Genomic DNA, 15,737 nt, shown 5'->3' with positions numbered 1-15,737 from the left:
AGCCTATTTTAATTCAACCAACCTGAGAAATCCCCCCCCCACCCCCCAAGTGTAACATCCAATTGCCTCGGAACTAATTCCAGGGGTTTGGACTCTCGCTGGAAATTTATGCCACATGTTGATCACTCTTTGTATGAACAACAACAACAACTTTTATTTATATAGCACCTTTAACGTAGTAAAACACCCCAAGGTGCTTCACAGCAGTGTTACAAGACAAAACAGATAAATTTGACACCAAGCCACATAAGAAGAAATTACAGCAGATGACTAAAAGCTTGGTCAAAGAGGTAGGTTTTAAGGAGCGTCTTAAAGGAGGAAAGAGAGGTAGAGAGGCGGAAAGGTTTAGGGAGGGAGTTCCAGAGCTTAGGGCCCATGCAGCTGAAGCCACGGCCACCAATGGTTGCGCGATTATAATGAGGGATGTTCAAGAGGGTAGAATTTGAGGAGCGCAGGCATCTCCTGGGGTTGTGAGGCTGAAGGAGATTACAGAGATCGGGAGGAACGAGGCCATGGATGAGAATTTTGAAATCGAGGCATTGCTTAACCTGGAGCCAATGTAGGTCAGCTAGTACAGGGGTGATGGGTGATCGGGACTTGGTGTGAGTTAAGAAACGGGCAGCCGAGTTTTGGATTACCTCAAGTTTACATAGTGTAGGCTGTGGAAGGTCAGCCAGGAGTGCGTTGGAGTAGTCAAGTCTAGAGGTAACAAAGGCATGGATGAGGGTTTCAGCAGCAGAAGAGCTGAGGCAGGGGTGGAGGCGGGCGATGTTACAGAGGTGGAAATAGGCGGTTTTAGTTACGCCACCAATATGTGACTGGAAGCTCGTTTCAAAGTCAAATATGACACCTAGAGGGATGGAGTCGGTGGCTAGGGAACGCAGGTTGTGGTGGGGACCAAAGGCAATGGCTTCAGTCTTCCCATTATTTAATTGGAGAAAATTTCTGCTCATCGAGTACTGGATGTCAGACAGGCAGTCTGACAATTTAGAGACCATGGAGGGATCGAGAGAAGTGGTGGAGGTAGAGCTGGCTGTTGTCAGTGTACATGTGGAAACTGACTCCGTGTTTTCAGATGATATCGCCAAGGGGCAGCATCTAGATGAGAAATAGGAGGGAACCAAGGATAGATCCTTGGGGACACCACAGGTAACGATGCAGGAGTGGGAAGAGAAGCCATTGCAAGAGGTTTCCTGGTTACGATGAGATAGATAAGAATGGAACCAGGCGAGTGCAGTCCCACCCAGCTGGACGATGGAGGAGAGGCGTTGGAGGAGGATGGAGTGGTCAACTGTGTCCAAGGCAGCAGACAGATCCAGGGGGACGAGGAGGGATAGTTTACCTTTGTCACTGTCACTATAGGCTCAATTTTCGCCACCAGTGGGCGTCGTTTTTTCGGCGTCCGCTAATTTTTTTTGGATCAATTTTGATTTTGCAACTTTCCTCAAAGTTTGTACGCCGACGACGACTGTGATCGCCGGATTTTTTTGTACACCAGATTTTTTGGAGCAGATCTGGGTGAAAACTCATTTCCGCGCCGTCTTTGGCGATTTAAGCGATTTTCCCAAACACCGATTTTATTTTTAAGGACGGCGCAGAGTACTGATCAGAAAAACCCTACATTAAATTAAGATCATTGGCGCTCAGGCCTGTATTGGAGCTGTTTCTTTGCAGTTTAGTTTGGTTCGTGTTTAGTACATTCCTTTTTCATCTTTTTACATTAAAGATTACTTGTTTTGGTATTGGCACCCCCCTGCCCCCCACTCCCCAGCTCCCGGTCCCACTGCAATCCCTAGCTGAAACTTTGGCGAAAGTTCCAACTTTTTTTTCCAGCTCAATCAGGCTCAAAAGAAATCGTCCGTTAACCCTTCAGGATGCCAAAAATCGGCAGAGAGGAAAATTCAGCCCAAAGGACGTCATTTGTGACTTTGATGAGATCCGTTTCGGTATTGTGGCAGAAGCGGAAACCAGATTGAAGGGATTCAAATATGGAGTTCTGGGAAAGATGGTCTCAGATTTAGGAGACGACAACACAGTCAAGGACTTTGTAGAGGAAAAGAAGGTTGGAGATGGGGCAGTAGCTAGCAAGCACAGTGGGGTCAAGAGTTATTTTTTGAGGAGAGGGTTGATGACTGCAGATTTGAAGAAGAGGGGAACAGTATCTGAGGAGAGCATTAACAATGTCGGCTAACATGGGAGCCAAAAAAGGAAGTTGGGTGGTCAGCAGTTTAGTGGGTCAAGGGAGCAGGAAGTGGGTCTCATGGACAAGATGAGCTTGGAGAGATCAAGAGAATGAGATCAGAGAGAAACCAGAGAAAGATGCGAGTTTAGGGCTAGAGCAGGTGGGAGCCTCAGAGGAAGTTTGGCTAGTGGAAGGAAGGGACCTCACAGAGGCAGCTGATCGGATGGTCTCAATCTTTGAGACAAAGAAGTCCATGAGCTTCTCACACTTGTTGGAGGCGAGTGTGATGGAGACAGGGGAGAGGGGTTTAAGAAGACGGTTTGCAGTAGAGAATAGTAGCCGGGTGTTATTTTTGTATTCCAGAATGATCTGGAATAGTGAGCAGTTTCTGCAGACAAGAGTAGGACCCGATAATGCTTTATGTGATCGAGCCATATCTGGCGGTGAATGGCTAAACCAATTGTCCGCCACATCCGTTCAAGTCTGCGCCCCTTGGACTCGAGGGAGCGAAGGTGAGGGCTGTACCGGGGGAACGGCCAGGGTGAGAGAGAGTATGAAGAAGAATGTATTGATTCACATACATCTCAAATTGCTGATACAAATAGCTCTTAGGATTTATTCACTTACAAGCTAAGAATGGGTCATTTCAAGCAGTCAGACCCTTTACAAGACAGACCAAAAAATAATAAATATAAGCACAAATAGGACTAAGTTGGCTGAAATTTGTCAAGGCTAGGTGGACACATATGGTTTACAGGCTGTCGTTTGGACAACCCAAGCATCCAGCAGATCTGACCAGGTCAAATAGCATATTCATGAAACTGAAACAATTTAAAACTGAGCAATTATATTTAGAGAGTGTCATGTATTCAACCAGCATTGTAACCCATGTATAATCTGACCTAAGTTGTACACTGTGAGAACAATGACTACTAGATGGTGAACTTGTGGGAAACACTTCTAACCTGGAACTTCAGATATAAAAGGGCAAGCTCCACCCACTTCCATCACTTGAGTGCTATGGAATAAAGGACAGGTCACAGACTGACCTTCTCTCAAGCATGGGCCTCGTGTTCATTTATACTGTATAGTAAAGACGTATCAATGGCGACGTGAAACTGGGATTTAAACCATGCGAGCATGGCCATTAGCAGAACAGACAAGAGGTACTGTGTTAAGGAATGGTTGGGACAGAGATTCAACATTGTTAAAGCAGCACACAGTTCTCCAGGCAGACAAGGGCAGTCGGGCACGCCCCAACATGTAGTCGAACCCAGAGGGGGAGTTCGACAGAGACAATGGCAAGCTGAACGGCGATTCACGCCATTGCAAAGGACAATGCGGCCAATAATGGGGCCATCAACACCTATCAATGGCACATTCAAGGACAGGGGCAGTCAGGGACGATCGATTGGCAAGGGACCTTTTGTTTCAAACAGCAGCTCATGTTGGAGGCGTGGAGGCACACACTCAGCCGGAGTTTGCAGAGATGAGCAAAATACCTGCAGAAATTGCAGAAATGAACGCTGGGGGAAATCGCTGGAAGCTGAAGTTCAGCGAGTTCATGTGGAGCACGTGTACAGTTCATACACCAGGACGCCACCGATAATGATGAAAGTGCTCCTCAATGGCATCCCAGTATCAATGGAGCTAGACACGCGGGCCAGCCAGTTCCTGATGGGTATCAAACAATTTGAAAAGTTGTGGGCATCCAAGGCCTGGAGGCCAAAATTATCGCCGATTGACACACAGCTACGGACATACACAAAGGATATCATTCCGGTGCTAGGCAGCGCCATGGTAGTCGTGACCCACAAAGATTCGGAGAACAGGTTGACACTCTGGGTTGTCCCGGGGGATGGTCCCGCACTGCTGGGGAGGAGTTGGCTTGCTGTCATGAACTGGAAATGGGGCGATGTCAATGCAATTTCCTCTGTGGAGTGAATATCATGCTCACAGACCCTTGACAAATTTGACTCATGATGTCAACCCAGCATTGGCACTTTCATGGGGGCCACGGTAGTGATTCACATAAACCCAGACGCCAGGCCAGTACACCACAAGGCCAGAACGGTGCCGTACGTGATGCGGGAAGAGATAGAAGACGAATTGGACCACCTGCTGAGGGAAGGCATCATCTCGCCAGTCGAATTCAGTGACTGGGCGAGCCCGATCGTGCTGGTGCTCAAGGCAGATGGGTCGGTCAGGATATGTGGCGATTACAAGGCCACCATCAATCGGGTGTCACTCCAAGACCAGTACCCGCTACCGAGAGCGGAGGACCTCTTTGCGATGCTATCTGGTGGCAAACCTTTTTCAAAATTGGACCTGACCTCAGCTTACATGACCCAGGAGCTGGCGAGTGAGTCGAAGAAGCTGACCACAATCACGACACACAAGGAGTTGTTTGAGTACAAAAGATGTCCATTCGGGATTCGCTCGGCCACCGCAATCTTCCAACGAAATATGGAAAGTCTCAAGTCGATTCCAGGGACGGTGGTTTTTCAGGACGACATCCTCATCACGGGTTACGATACCGAAGAACACCTCCACAACCTGGAGGAGGTGCTACGTAGACTGGACCGGATAGTGCTGCGACTGAAAAAGGCGAAGTGCGTCTTCCTAGCTCCAGAGGTAGAATTCCTGGGGATGAGGGTAGCAGCAGACGGGATCAGCCCTATTGCGTCCAAGACGGAAGCGATCCAGAGAGCACCCAGACCCCATAACACGACGGAGCTGCATTCATTCCTGGGGCTCCTGAACTATTTTGGTAACTTTCTTCCCAAATTGAGCACGCTGCTAGAGCCGCTACACGTGCTCCTACGCAAAGCTCGCGAATGGGTCTGGGGGGACAGCCAGAAAAGGGCTTTTAATAGAGCACGCAATTTGTTATGTTCCAACAATCTGTTAACGCTATATGACCCATGTAAGAAACTTGTGTTAACATGCACTGCGTCGTCCTATGGTGTCGGGTGTGTGTTGCAGCATGTCAATGCCAAGGGTCAGTCACAGCCGGTAGCTTTTGCCTCCAGAAGTCTGTCCCAGGCAGAAAGGGGCTACGGGATGGTAGAAAAGGAGGCGCTCGCATGTGTATATGCGGTAAAGAAAATGCACCAGTACCTGTTTGGCAGGAAATTTGAGCTGGAGACAGATCACAAACCCCTAACGTCCCTTTTGGCCGACAACAAGGCCATAAATGCAAATGCATCGGCCCGCATACAAAGGTGGGCACTCACGTTAGTCGCCTATGACTACACAATTCGGCACAGACCGGGCACCGAAAACTACGCCAATGCACTCAGCAGGCTCCCACTAGCCACCACTGAGGGGGCTACCGAGCATGCTGCTGAGATGGTCATGGTTGTTGAAGCTTTCGGAAGCGAAGGCTCACCCATGACAGCCCGTCAGATTAAAGTCTGGACAAATAGAGACCCGCTATTGTCTCTAGTCAAGATATGTGTCCTGAATGGGGACTGGGCAGCCACGTACAGGGCATGCCCTGAGGAATTTAAACCATTTCACAGGCGCAGGGACGAACTCTCGATTCAGGCCGATTGCCTACTGTGGGGAAACCGCGTAGTCATGCCCCAGATGGGCAGAGAGGTGTTCATCAGAGAACTCCACAATGAGCACCCGGGCATTGTCACGATGAAGGCAATTGCCAGGTCACACGTTTGGTGGCCGGGGATAGACGCAGATCTGGAACTTTGTGTTCGCAGGTGCAACACGTGTGCCCAGCTGGGCAATGCGCCCAGGGAAGCCCCCCTTAGCCCCTGGCCATGGCCCGCCAAGCCTTGGTCACGCATCCATGTGGACTACGCAGGTCCTTCCATGGGAAAAATGTTTTTGGTTGTAGTAGACGCCTACTCCAAATGGATTGAGTGTGACATTTTAAATTCAAGCACATCCTCTGCCACGGTAGAAAGTCAACGGGCAATGTTCACCGCCCACGGTCTACCGGACATCTTGGTCAGCGACAATGGCCTGTGCTTCACAAGCACTGAATTCCAGGACTTCATGGCAGGCAATGGAATTAACCATGTCAGAACGGCACCGTTCAAGCCAGCCTCAAATGGCCAGGCAGAACGAGCAGTGCAGATAATCAAACAGGGGATGCTCAGAATCCAAGGGGGTTCCTTACAAAGCCGCTTATCACGCCTCCTGTTGGCCTACAGATCCCGACCACACTCGCTCACAGGGGTTCCACCCACAGAGCTGCTAATGAAAAAGACGCTCAAAACCCAGTTATCCCTTATACACCCCACCATGTAAGAAATTGTCGAGAGCAGACGCCAGTCACAATATGACTACCATGACAAGAATGCGAGGGCGCGATGTATTGATGTAAATGACCCTGTTTTTGTCCTCAACTATGCTGCAGGGCCCAAATGGCTCGCAGGCACTGTGGTTGCCAAAGAGGGAAATAGGATTCTAGTAGTTAAATTTACCAATGGACAAATCTGCCGCAAACATGTGGATCAAACAAAAAGGAGGATCAGCAACCCCATAGAAGAAGCAGAGGAAGAACACGATATAGAGTTCACTCCTCCACAGGTGACCGAACACAGGAACCAAAGGGAGGAGAGCCCACTCACTGTGGGCAGTCCGGACAGGCCTGAGGCACCGCAAACAGCAGACACTCAAGCCAGCGCCCAACAACCGGAGCCCCAACTCAGGCGCTCTACAAGAGCGTAAACCACCAGAGAGACTCAACCTGTGATCCCAATAAGACTTTGGGGGGGGGAGGTGATGTCATGTATTCAACCAGCATTGTAATCCATATATAATCTGACCTAAGTTGTACACTGTGAGAACAATGACTACGAGGTGGTGAACTTGTGGGAGACACTCCTAACCTGGACCTTCAGATATAAAAGGGGAAGCTCCACGCACTTCCATCACTTGAGTGCTATGGAATAAAGGACAGGTCACAGACTGACCTCTCAAGCATGGGCCTCGTGTGCATTTATACTGTATAGTAAGAACGTATCAGAGAGATGGGAAGCCAGTCGTATCCTGTTAACCTTGTTAGCCATGCCTCTCCTTGAAAGGAAGAACTTGGGATTCACATGTAGTAGCCAATCTAGAGATAAGAACATAAGATATAGGAGCAGGAGTAGGCCATTTGGCCCCTCAAGCCTGCTCTGCCATTCAATAAGATCATGGCTGATCTAATCTTGGCCTCAATTCCACTTCCCTGCCTGCTTCCCATAACCCTTTATTTCCTTATCATTCAAATATCTGTCTATCTCCACCTTAAATAAAATATCGGCAGTTAGCTTGCAATTGACCTTGGGGTCAACCCATTTAGAGCATTTTGCCAAAGGCGGTACAAGATCAGATTTATGGTCTGCTCCAATTAAGTTCTGTGGGCTTATAGGGTCGGGTCAATGAAACACCTTTCCTTTCCTCAGTGCGGTCCCGGTTCACCCATTTGTAAAAGGTTATGAAAAATGCTCTGCAAATGTTAAACTTCGAACGGTTATGGTAAACTATTCCATTGTATGTTAATACTTTCCAACCTGTTCTGCAAATTCAATCTTTGGTGCCCATTTTATTGCATCCAAGGAGCCTGATTGGCCACATATAAACAAATTTATAGTCAGTGGATGGGAAATCTAGTACCAGTCTGGTCAAAACAATAAAGAAAGCCCTATTTAAGAGATAAATCCATCCCAATTCAGCCATCACTGTACATGCAAATTTGTGTCTTTTTTTAAGTACTTGAAAAAAGTAAACCTATTTTTTACTTTATGCAAGGAAGCTATCCATCCAACAAAATGTTTTCCAAATTACATCATGAATTATATTAAACTTGTCTGGGTCAAAATCCTGGAACTCCCTCTCCATCAACACTGGGGGAGCACCTTCACCACTGCTGCGGTTCAAGAAGGCGGCTCACCACCACCTTCTCAAGGGCAGCTAGGGATGGGCAATAAATGCTGGCTTGCCAGTGACGCCCATATCCCATGAATGAATTTTTTTTAAGTCTGACCTTCAATTGATCCTAGGAACATCCCAAGAAAATTGTAAATGTGCTGCAATTGGACCTTGGACCTAAAGAAATATACGACCATACACACAGCTGCACGTAAGCAGCTGAATAATACATTGTTTTTGCAGGCACCAAAAATTGAAATCTCCAGAGCAACAGATGGGAAAGGCCACCAGATGTGTTGCTTAGCACTCTCCTATCTGCAGCTCAATTACATTTCTCTCTTGTTGCTGGTTCACTGAATAAGTTTCTTTCACCACTCATGTTACTGTTTTGATATCTGTAGGTTTGGAAAAGGGAATTGGATGAGTGCCTGAAGGAAAAACATTTGCAGGGCTATGGGGAAAGGGCGGGGGATTGGGACTAGCTGAAGTGGTCTTGCAGAGAGCCGGCACGAGCTCGACGGGCCGAATGGCCTCCTTCTGTGCTTGAACCATTCTATGATTCTCAGTTTACTACCTCACCAATGGGGGGGGGGGGAAGGGCTGCTCCCTCATTGGTGTATTTCCTTCAATGGAGGAGGAGCCACCATCTTCCACCATAAAGGTAGTAGCTTTTCCAAATCCACCAGGCTCACAAAGCTCAAAAAAGCAAAACTAACAGCGCAGGGAATAAAAATTAAGCACACATGTGTGCAAATCAACAATTCATCCAGGACCTCTCAGACCTGCTAACCAGAACTTCAGGATGAGATATGGCCCACGTGCCATAGTTCGCTCGAGTGGAAAGGTACAAAAAAGTCTGAAAGTTAATCCTGTTATTATTCTTGCCTATCTATGTGACCTATTTGAGCCTTTTATACGATTGCGTTTATCGGTGAAGTTTGGTACCATTTACCAAAAACCAAAGGGCAAGGCAAAGTACTACAGCAATGTTCTTTTGAATTGTTAATTATTACAAAATTGCTAATAACCATTTTCAAATAAAACGATTTTGGTTTGAGCTGTTTTGCAAGGTGTGTAGTCCACGAGGGGCTTATTATGCTCCATCACCCTCTAAATTCATTTTAGTCATCCAAGTGCAGAAATTACAAATGCTGCAGTCCAGTTGCACTGTATGTGATATTCCTGGAGTTGTACTTTGGATATTCTCCAGTTTACAATGTAATTCAAATCCTTTGAGTATATTAGATGCAGGAGTCTAATTCCCAGATATCTATTCTTCTCCCTATATTAGAGATTTTGTTTTGTATTTCGCCCTGATAGTCACCATCATTTCCAAACAGAGTATAGACATGTTGCCTGGTCACATTTTCTGCTGGTTCTGCTCTATAAGTGACTGTTCGGATGTAAATTGCTCCTTTTCATTTCATTCTCTGTCCAGAATTATTTCCCCTTTCTCAGTGCCCAGGTCAACAGATTCATAAACCAACATAGTAACTTGGGGTTTTTTTTGTTGCCCTTTTATCCTATTTTTCATGGGATCTGAGGATGAAAAACTCAGGGATGCATTCACGCCTCCCTCCATTTTTACAGAGGCTGGGCACAATGCACCCAATCATCTGTGGGGGAGTGATACGTTACACATAAGCAGAGAAATGTGGCTTTTGTGTCCAATGGTCAGAAATAGGCAACTCAAGAAATCTCACTGTAAACAGGATCTGTGCAAGCACTCAGGATGTGCTGCCTTACACAAGCCAAAGAAGGGGCTTAAAAGTATTTTGATTAGAACATGACGTTTTGTAGACAGCACAGAGACTGCCTGCATTCAAATGCTGCAGCAAGTCCTGCCCAGTTAACCTTTCATCCTTGATTAGGAAGGACCACTGCCAATATAGTAATGGCCCTGAGTTGGCCAGAGTCAGGGGGCATCTCCATGGAGGGTGGATGACCTGTCCCCCCTGGAGTTGCATCCAATCAAGGGAGCAGCGAAGAACTGGACCATTGCGTCTCAGGACTGCCTGAATAAAAAAATACAAGTTTTCCACATGCAGTAGGGTATATAAAAGTTGTTGATAAACAGAAATTAAAACATTTTCATTGTTAATTTATCACTGTAGGTCCAGTGGTTGAAAAATAACAAGTTTGGTGGTGCTTTTGTGTGGACAATAGATCTTGATGATTTGAATAGTCATTGCAAACAGGGAGTACTTCCTCTAACAACCAAATTGAATAATCTTCTTGAAATAAATGCAGGTAAAATGTTTACCACTATCATAGATAGATAATATACAATAGTGTTTCACAAAGCTGATTTTACTATACATTAACATATGAGTAACAATAGTTAGTAAGGTAGTATTATTGCATGTGGTCACCCAACAATGGTCATGTTACTGTTATTTTGAAAATAAACTGCACTTTCAAAGATATGGGCAACTAAATTACTGGTGACTAGAAGGGTCATGGCGATGCAGTTTACTTAAAACCAGATTTAGATACTTTGTAAGTTATTAGCCATCGATCTTCTTTCAAGTGCTTGATTCAGGTCAACAAAGGAAAACCTAGAAATTTGAACGGTTCGCCTCCCATTAGTGCCTAGGGTGGCTCTAATGGGGCGGTAAGGGGTTAGTAACCGGGCGCGGCGAATGCAGCGAAGCCCGCGAACTTCAATGCCGATTTAGCGCTGGCGTAGTGCCTGGGCCTCTAGCGCCTTGCAGATCGTGACATCATAAAGTGCACAGCGCCCCGTAATTGCCCCGATGTAAAATTGACTCCCGCCCCGCCCCCGACAAAGCCAGCAAGAGGAGGCATTGTGAACTCGGCTGGCCGGCTGGGGAGCGGTAATTAAAGGGAATGTTTTTTTAAGATGGCACAACCTTTATTATTTGCACCAGTCTTGTGCCTGTGCAAAGTTTTTCACTGTCGCAAGATGTCTCAGCACTCCACTTTGAGAGAGTGTTTGGGGCAGTAATGGCAGTCAATGGCTGTGAAGAGGGCGATTGGATTGGACGTCACCAAGATTGGAGCGTGGGCAGGTACAGCAGGAGGGGTGAGGATGGGGCACAGAAGCGGCACGTGATCGTGGAGCGACTCGATCGGGGCCCAGAAAAGGCGAGGGCCCAGCGGCAGCACTGTGATATGTGCGCGCACTAGGTCCGTGCAGCAGAGCTGGTCTCCAGTCGACTTAGTTACTCCTTGCCACTGGACCAAGACCTAGCTCTGTCAAGCTCATGTGGTGGCTGGTGTGCAACGGCCACCCCACGTTAAAAAGATCCACGCACAGGCATCTTCCACCCTTCAACATATAGTTCAGGATCTGGAATATTAGGTCCTTCATTGATACACCTGTGAACTCGTCCCTTTTTGGCGTGGAAGCAAGTCATCCTCAATACGAGGGACCACCTATGATGATGAATGGCGGTCACCCAGGTTGGCTTGCTGATAATTAGCTTGTGCGGCATCATTGGCCTTTCCCCTTAAGAGGGAAGCAGCCTCTGTGATGAAAGAGTGCTGTTACCAATGCCTCCAAATTGTTCAGCGTCTGCCGCCACCGTCCCGCTCTCGGACTTTAGCGCCCCAAGAGAAGTGGTTAGCCCTCGATTTAGCGCTCCACTTCCCTCTTGGGGCGCTAAAACTGAATATCGCTGGAGGAATGATTAGCGCCTGCTGCTACTTTTTCAACTTTTCAAAATTTAGTGCCCCAAATGTGGCGCTAACGATTTTCTAGCGCAGTAGAACATTTACTTGTAAGACTGCCAGTCTTGTCAAGTCTTCAGACTTCAACAAATCTTCTACCTCAACAGATTGGGAGGAATTTTAATCTAAAAAAACAGATGGGTTTGGAACGTTGAAAGTTGAATTGTTAAAAATCGGATTCCCGACCTGAACTTGCCTGCAACCTATCGGCTTCCACTTTTAACGGAGGCGCAATAGGAAACAGGATGGGGGCGGGAGGCCAGCCTACTCTGAGGAGGCAGGATGTCAATTTAAATATTATAATGAGGCTTGAAGCCTCCTTTTTAACCTCATTTTGTTTCTAACTGCATGTGAACATAACACAAGAAATAGGAGCCCAAAGAGAAGATTGTCGATATGTAGATGATAATCAAAATATAGCTTTATTTATTAACAGAGCTACCCCACCTCCTTTTCCCTTCTGTCTATCCTTCCAAATTGTCAAATACCTCTGAATATTCAATTCCCAGCCTTGGTCACCTTGCAACCACATCTCTGTAATGGCTATTTAATCATACCCATTTATATCTATTTGTGCCGTCAACTCATCTATCTTGCTACGAATGCTGCGTGCATTCAGATAAAGAGATTTTAAATTTGTTTTTTTACTATTTTTCCCTGCTTTGACCTCACTTTTTGATACACTCTTATTTTTATACATTCTGTCCCTTCCTGTTGCACTCTGGTTATCATTTCCCCCACTGCCACCCTGCTTTATTGCCTTCTCCTTGCTCTTTGACTTTTTAAATTTCCGCTCACCTGAACCCTTCCCTGCCCCCCACTATTTAGTTTAAAGCCCTATCTACATCCCTAGTTATTCAATTCGCCACAGCCTGGTTCAAATGAAGCCCGTCCCAACAGAACAACTCCCTTTGACCCCAGAACTGGTGCCAGCGCCCCGTGAACCGAAACTCATTTCAACCACACCAGTCTTTGAGCCACATGTTCATCTCTCTGATATTATTTACCCTATGCAAATTTGCTTGTGGCTTAGATAGTAATCCAGAGATTCTTACCTTTGTGGTTCTGCTTTTTAATTTGGCCCCTAACTGCTCATACTCCCTCAGCAGAACCTTTTTCTTTGTTCTACGTATGTTGTTGGTACCTATGTGGACCACGACAACTGGATCTTCACCCTCCCACTCCAAGTTCCTCCCTGCAGTCCCTGCCCTCGTCCACACAGGGAGTAAGAGCCTCGAATCTGTTGGACAAGAGCAAGGGCTGAGGCTCCTCCATCGCTACCTCCTGAGCCCTCATACCTGCCTCGCTCATCGTCACACCCTCCTGCCCATGACCACGGACCAAATTAGAACTAATTAACCTAAGGGGTGTGACTGCCTGCTGGAACACAGCGTCCAGGTAAGTCTCCCCCTCCCTGATGTGCCGCGGCGCCTGCAGCTCGGACTCAAGCTCTTCAACACGGAGCCGAAGTTCCTCGAGTTGCAGACACTTGCTGCAGATGTGGTCGCTGTGGACCTCAATGGGGTCAACCAGCTCCCACATGCAACAGCAGCAATACATCACCTGCCCTGCCATCACTAATGTATTTAATTAATTAAGTTGTCAAGTTTTGTTTTTAATCCCAGCTCTTAATTTAAACCAATGCCCCAGAAAAGAGAGAAAAACTGACCAACGAATCACTTCCCTGCTTTCCTGTGACTTCGCACTTTGAATCATTTTACTTCTTACACTCCCAGGTCGGCTGCTGCTGTTCTGGCTGGCTGCTTTTATGTTGTTTGCCTCTCCTCCCAACTCTGGCCTTGTGGGCGGGTTTTACTCAATTCGTAAAACCCGACAGTTACAGCTAGGCATTGGGCGGAAGGGAAAAGGGCCTCCCTGCGTGCTCCGACTCCCTCCATAAGGATATGCAGGGAGTCATGGGAGAGCCTGGGTGCAGCCCTGCACTTCTGTGCAGTCATTGTCAGTGTTTGCAGCACCTCAATGCTGTAGTACACTGACAGCACTACATTAGATTAACAACAACTGGTATTTATATAGCGCCTTTAACGTAGTGAAACGTCCCGAGGCGCTTCACAGGAGTATTATGAGATTTTTAAAAATTTGACACCGAGCCGCATAAGTAGAAATTAGCGCAGGTGACCAAAAGCTTGGTCAAAAAGGTATCTTTTAAGGAGCGTCTTGAAGGAGGAAAGAGAGGCAGAGAGGCGGCAAGGTTTAGGCAGGGAGTTCCAGAGCTTGGGGCCTAAGCAACAGAAGGCACAGCCACCAATGGTTGAAGCTTCAAATCTAATGTGGCCATGGTCCCTTTAAAGATGCTGGCTGGAAACACGTCATGAATGATGTCGCCAGACTCGCAGCCTTTAATTAGGCCGGGTGACGCACTGGTCAGGCCCCATTAAGGGAAAGTCATTTTCAGCAGCGAGGTCGTGACCCACCATGGCCTCTCTCTGAGGTAGGCAAAACTCTGGCCGAAGTGTCTTTAAAATATATGATGTTACATAAATATTATTTGCTACTATAAAATCAAAATAAATACATTTAAAGCTTGTAATTGATATCTATTTTGGAGATGTGTTCACAGCTTCAGAAAAGAAAGCTTCTAACTCATAAATTAAAGGATTATAGGGCTGTCTGAGGAATGCAATATAAACAAGAGCATGTATCAGCTTTTACATTTCTCAAGCTCCTACCTGAATATAGAATAGCGATTATAATGGCAATTATAGCAACAACCATTGGGATTAAAAGGCTGGATTTCCACAAATCCTAGCTGCAGCCTCTGAATTCTTACTTCAATTCAAGTCACAGTTGCAAGTTCTCTGAAGTCTTGTCAAGCACAACGCACGATGGAAACATTTTCAGCCAATGTTCAAGAAGCAGAAATGCAGAAATCGACCAATGAAGAATTTGGCAAAATTGTCTTCTCCCTTCTATCTCTTCTGATCATATGACACCGGCTAACTGCCATAGAAATAGAATTTCTATTTACCCTGTATTGGAATTAATCTGATTTTAGTGACTCTAAATGCTATTACATTCTTCTCTTCCAGTCTGTCCGAAACCAAAAGTGAATTCTCCACCATCATTTAGTGCTCCGAATACCTCCAATAACAGCAGCAATGTTGTTGGAGCCAGCAAGGGTCCGGGTGTTGATCAGGGATGGTGCACCAATAAAAAACTTGGCATTTACAGCGACCCAGAAGCTCCTTCCAGATTCTACCACTGTGCTAAGATAACCATTCATGAATACTGTGCTGAGAATCTGGTCTTTGATGAACATTGCAAGTGTTGCACATGGCCTGAAATGAAGTGGCATCAAGAATCAAAATGGTGCATTAGCAAACCTAATGGTTTTTACAGAGACCGCAATAATGCTTCAAAATTCTTTATTTGTGTCCGGCACCAGACCTTCTGGAGGGACTGTCCCAAGGGACTGGTGTTTTACGATGCATGTAAATGCTGCAACTGGCCCATAAACCTGACTGCACTTAAATGATATTTTTCAGAAGATAAAGCATTCTTCCAAAAATATATTTTAACCAATATTGGGTAGCCCAACAAATTAATTTCCAAATTTTATTTCTTTTTACCTGCTTCAATATTATTAATACATCAGTAAAAACAAGAATCCAGTGCATAAATAGATCAATTACTTACAGCTATGGTACGAGTCTCAAAACGTCATCTTGAGTTTGATTTTGCTTAAGTTGCCAGAATAACAGAATGCCACCAATCATTCATTATTTGCAGCCTCGTTCTATTGTAGCCTGATTTTACTAAGTATTCGCAATGAGCTCTCAGGAGTTTGGCTTCCGTCGTAGGCCGATTGCTTTGGATTTTTGCTGGTCCAATTTCTGCCTAAGGAATTAGGAAAGCAAAAACCTATGATCAAAATTGTATTTAATTCAGATTTAAAATACTTGTCTCTACTAAATAAAGTCAAATCTTACTGCAAACTGTGGCGAGAATTTCTGTTCAGTAC

The 15,737-nt window shown here is 46.1% G+C and overlaps 1 protein-coding gene across 1 annotated transcript in view; it reads left to right on the top strand.

Moving 5' to 3' along the window:
* Positions 1-15,698, top strand: part of LOC139227907 (acidic mammalian chitinase-like) — a 62,655-nt gene extending 46,957 nt beyond the window's left edge. The window contains exons 10-11 of the mRNA XM_070859049.1: positions 10,177-10,319; positions 14,870-15,698. Coding sequence (XP_070715150.1) covers positions 10,177-10,319; positions 14,870-15,251 — 525 coding nt within the window. The 3' untranslated portion in view covers positions 15,252-15,698. The remainder of the gene's footprint in view (positions 1-10,176; positions 10,320-14,869) is intronic.
* The last annotated feature ends 39 nt before the right edge of the window (positions 15,699-15,737 follow it).

Source organism: Pristiophorus japonicus, chromosome 17 (assembly GCF_044704955.1).
Source record: "Pristiophorus japonicus isolate sPriJap1 chromosome 17, sPriJap1.hap1, whole genome shotgun sequence".
NCBI classification, from domain to species: domain Eukaryota; kingdom Metazoa; phylum Chordata; class Chondrichthyes; family Pristiophoridae; genus Pristiophorus; species Pristiophorus japonicus.
The sequence above is the reverse complement of the archived record's forward strand: the minus strand, read 5'-3'. Positions and strand labels throughout refer to the sequence as shown.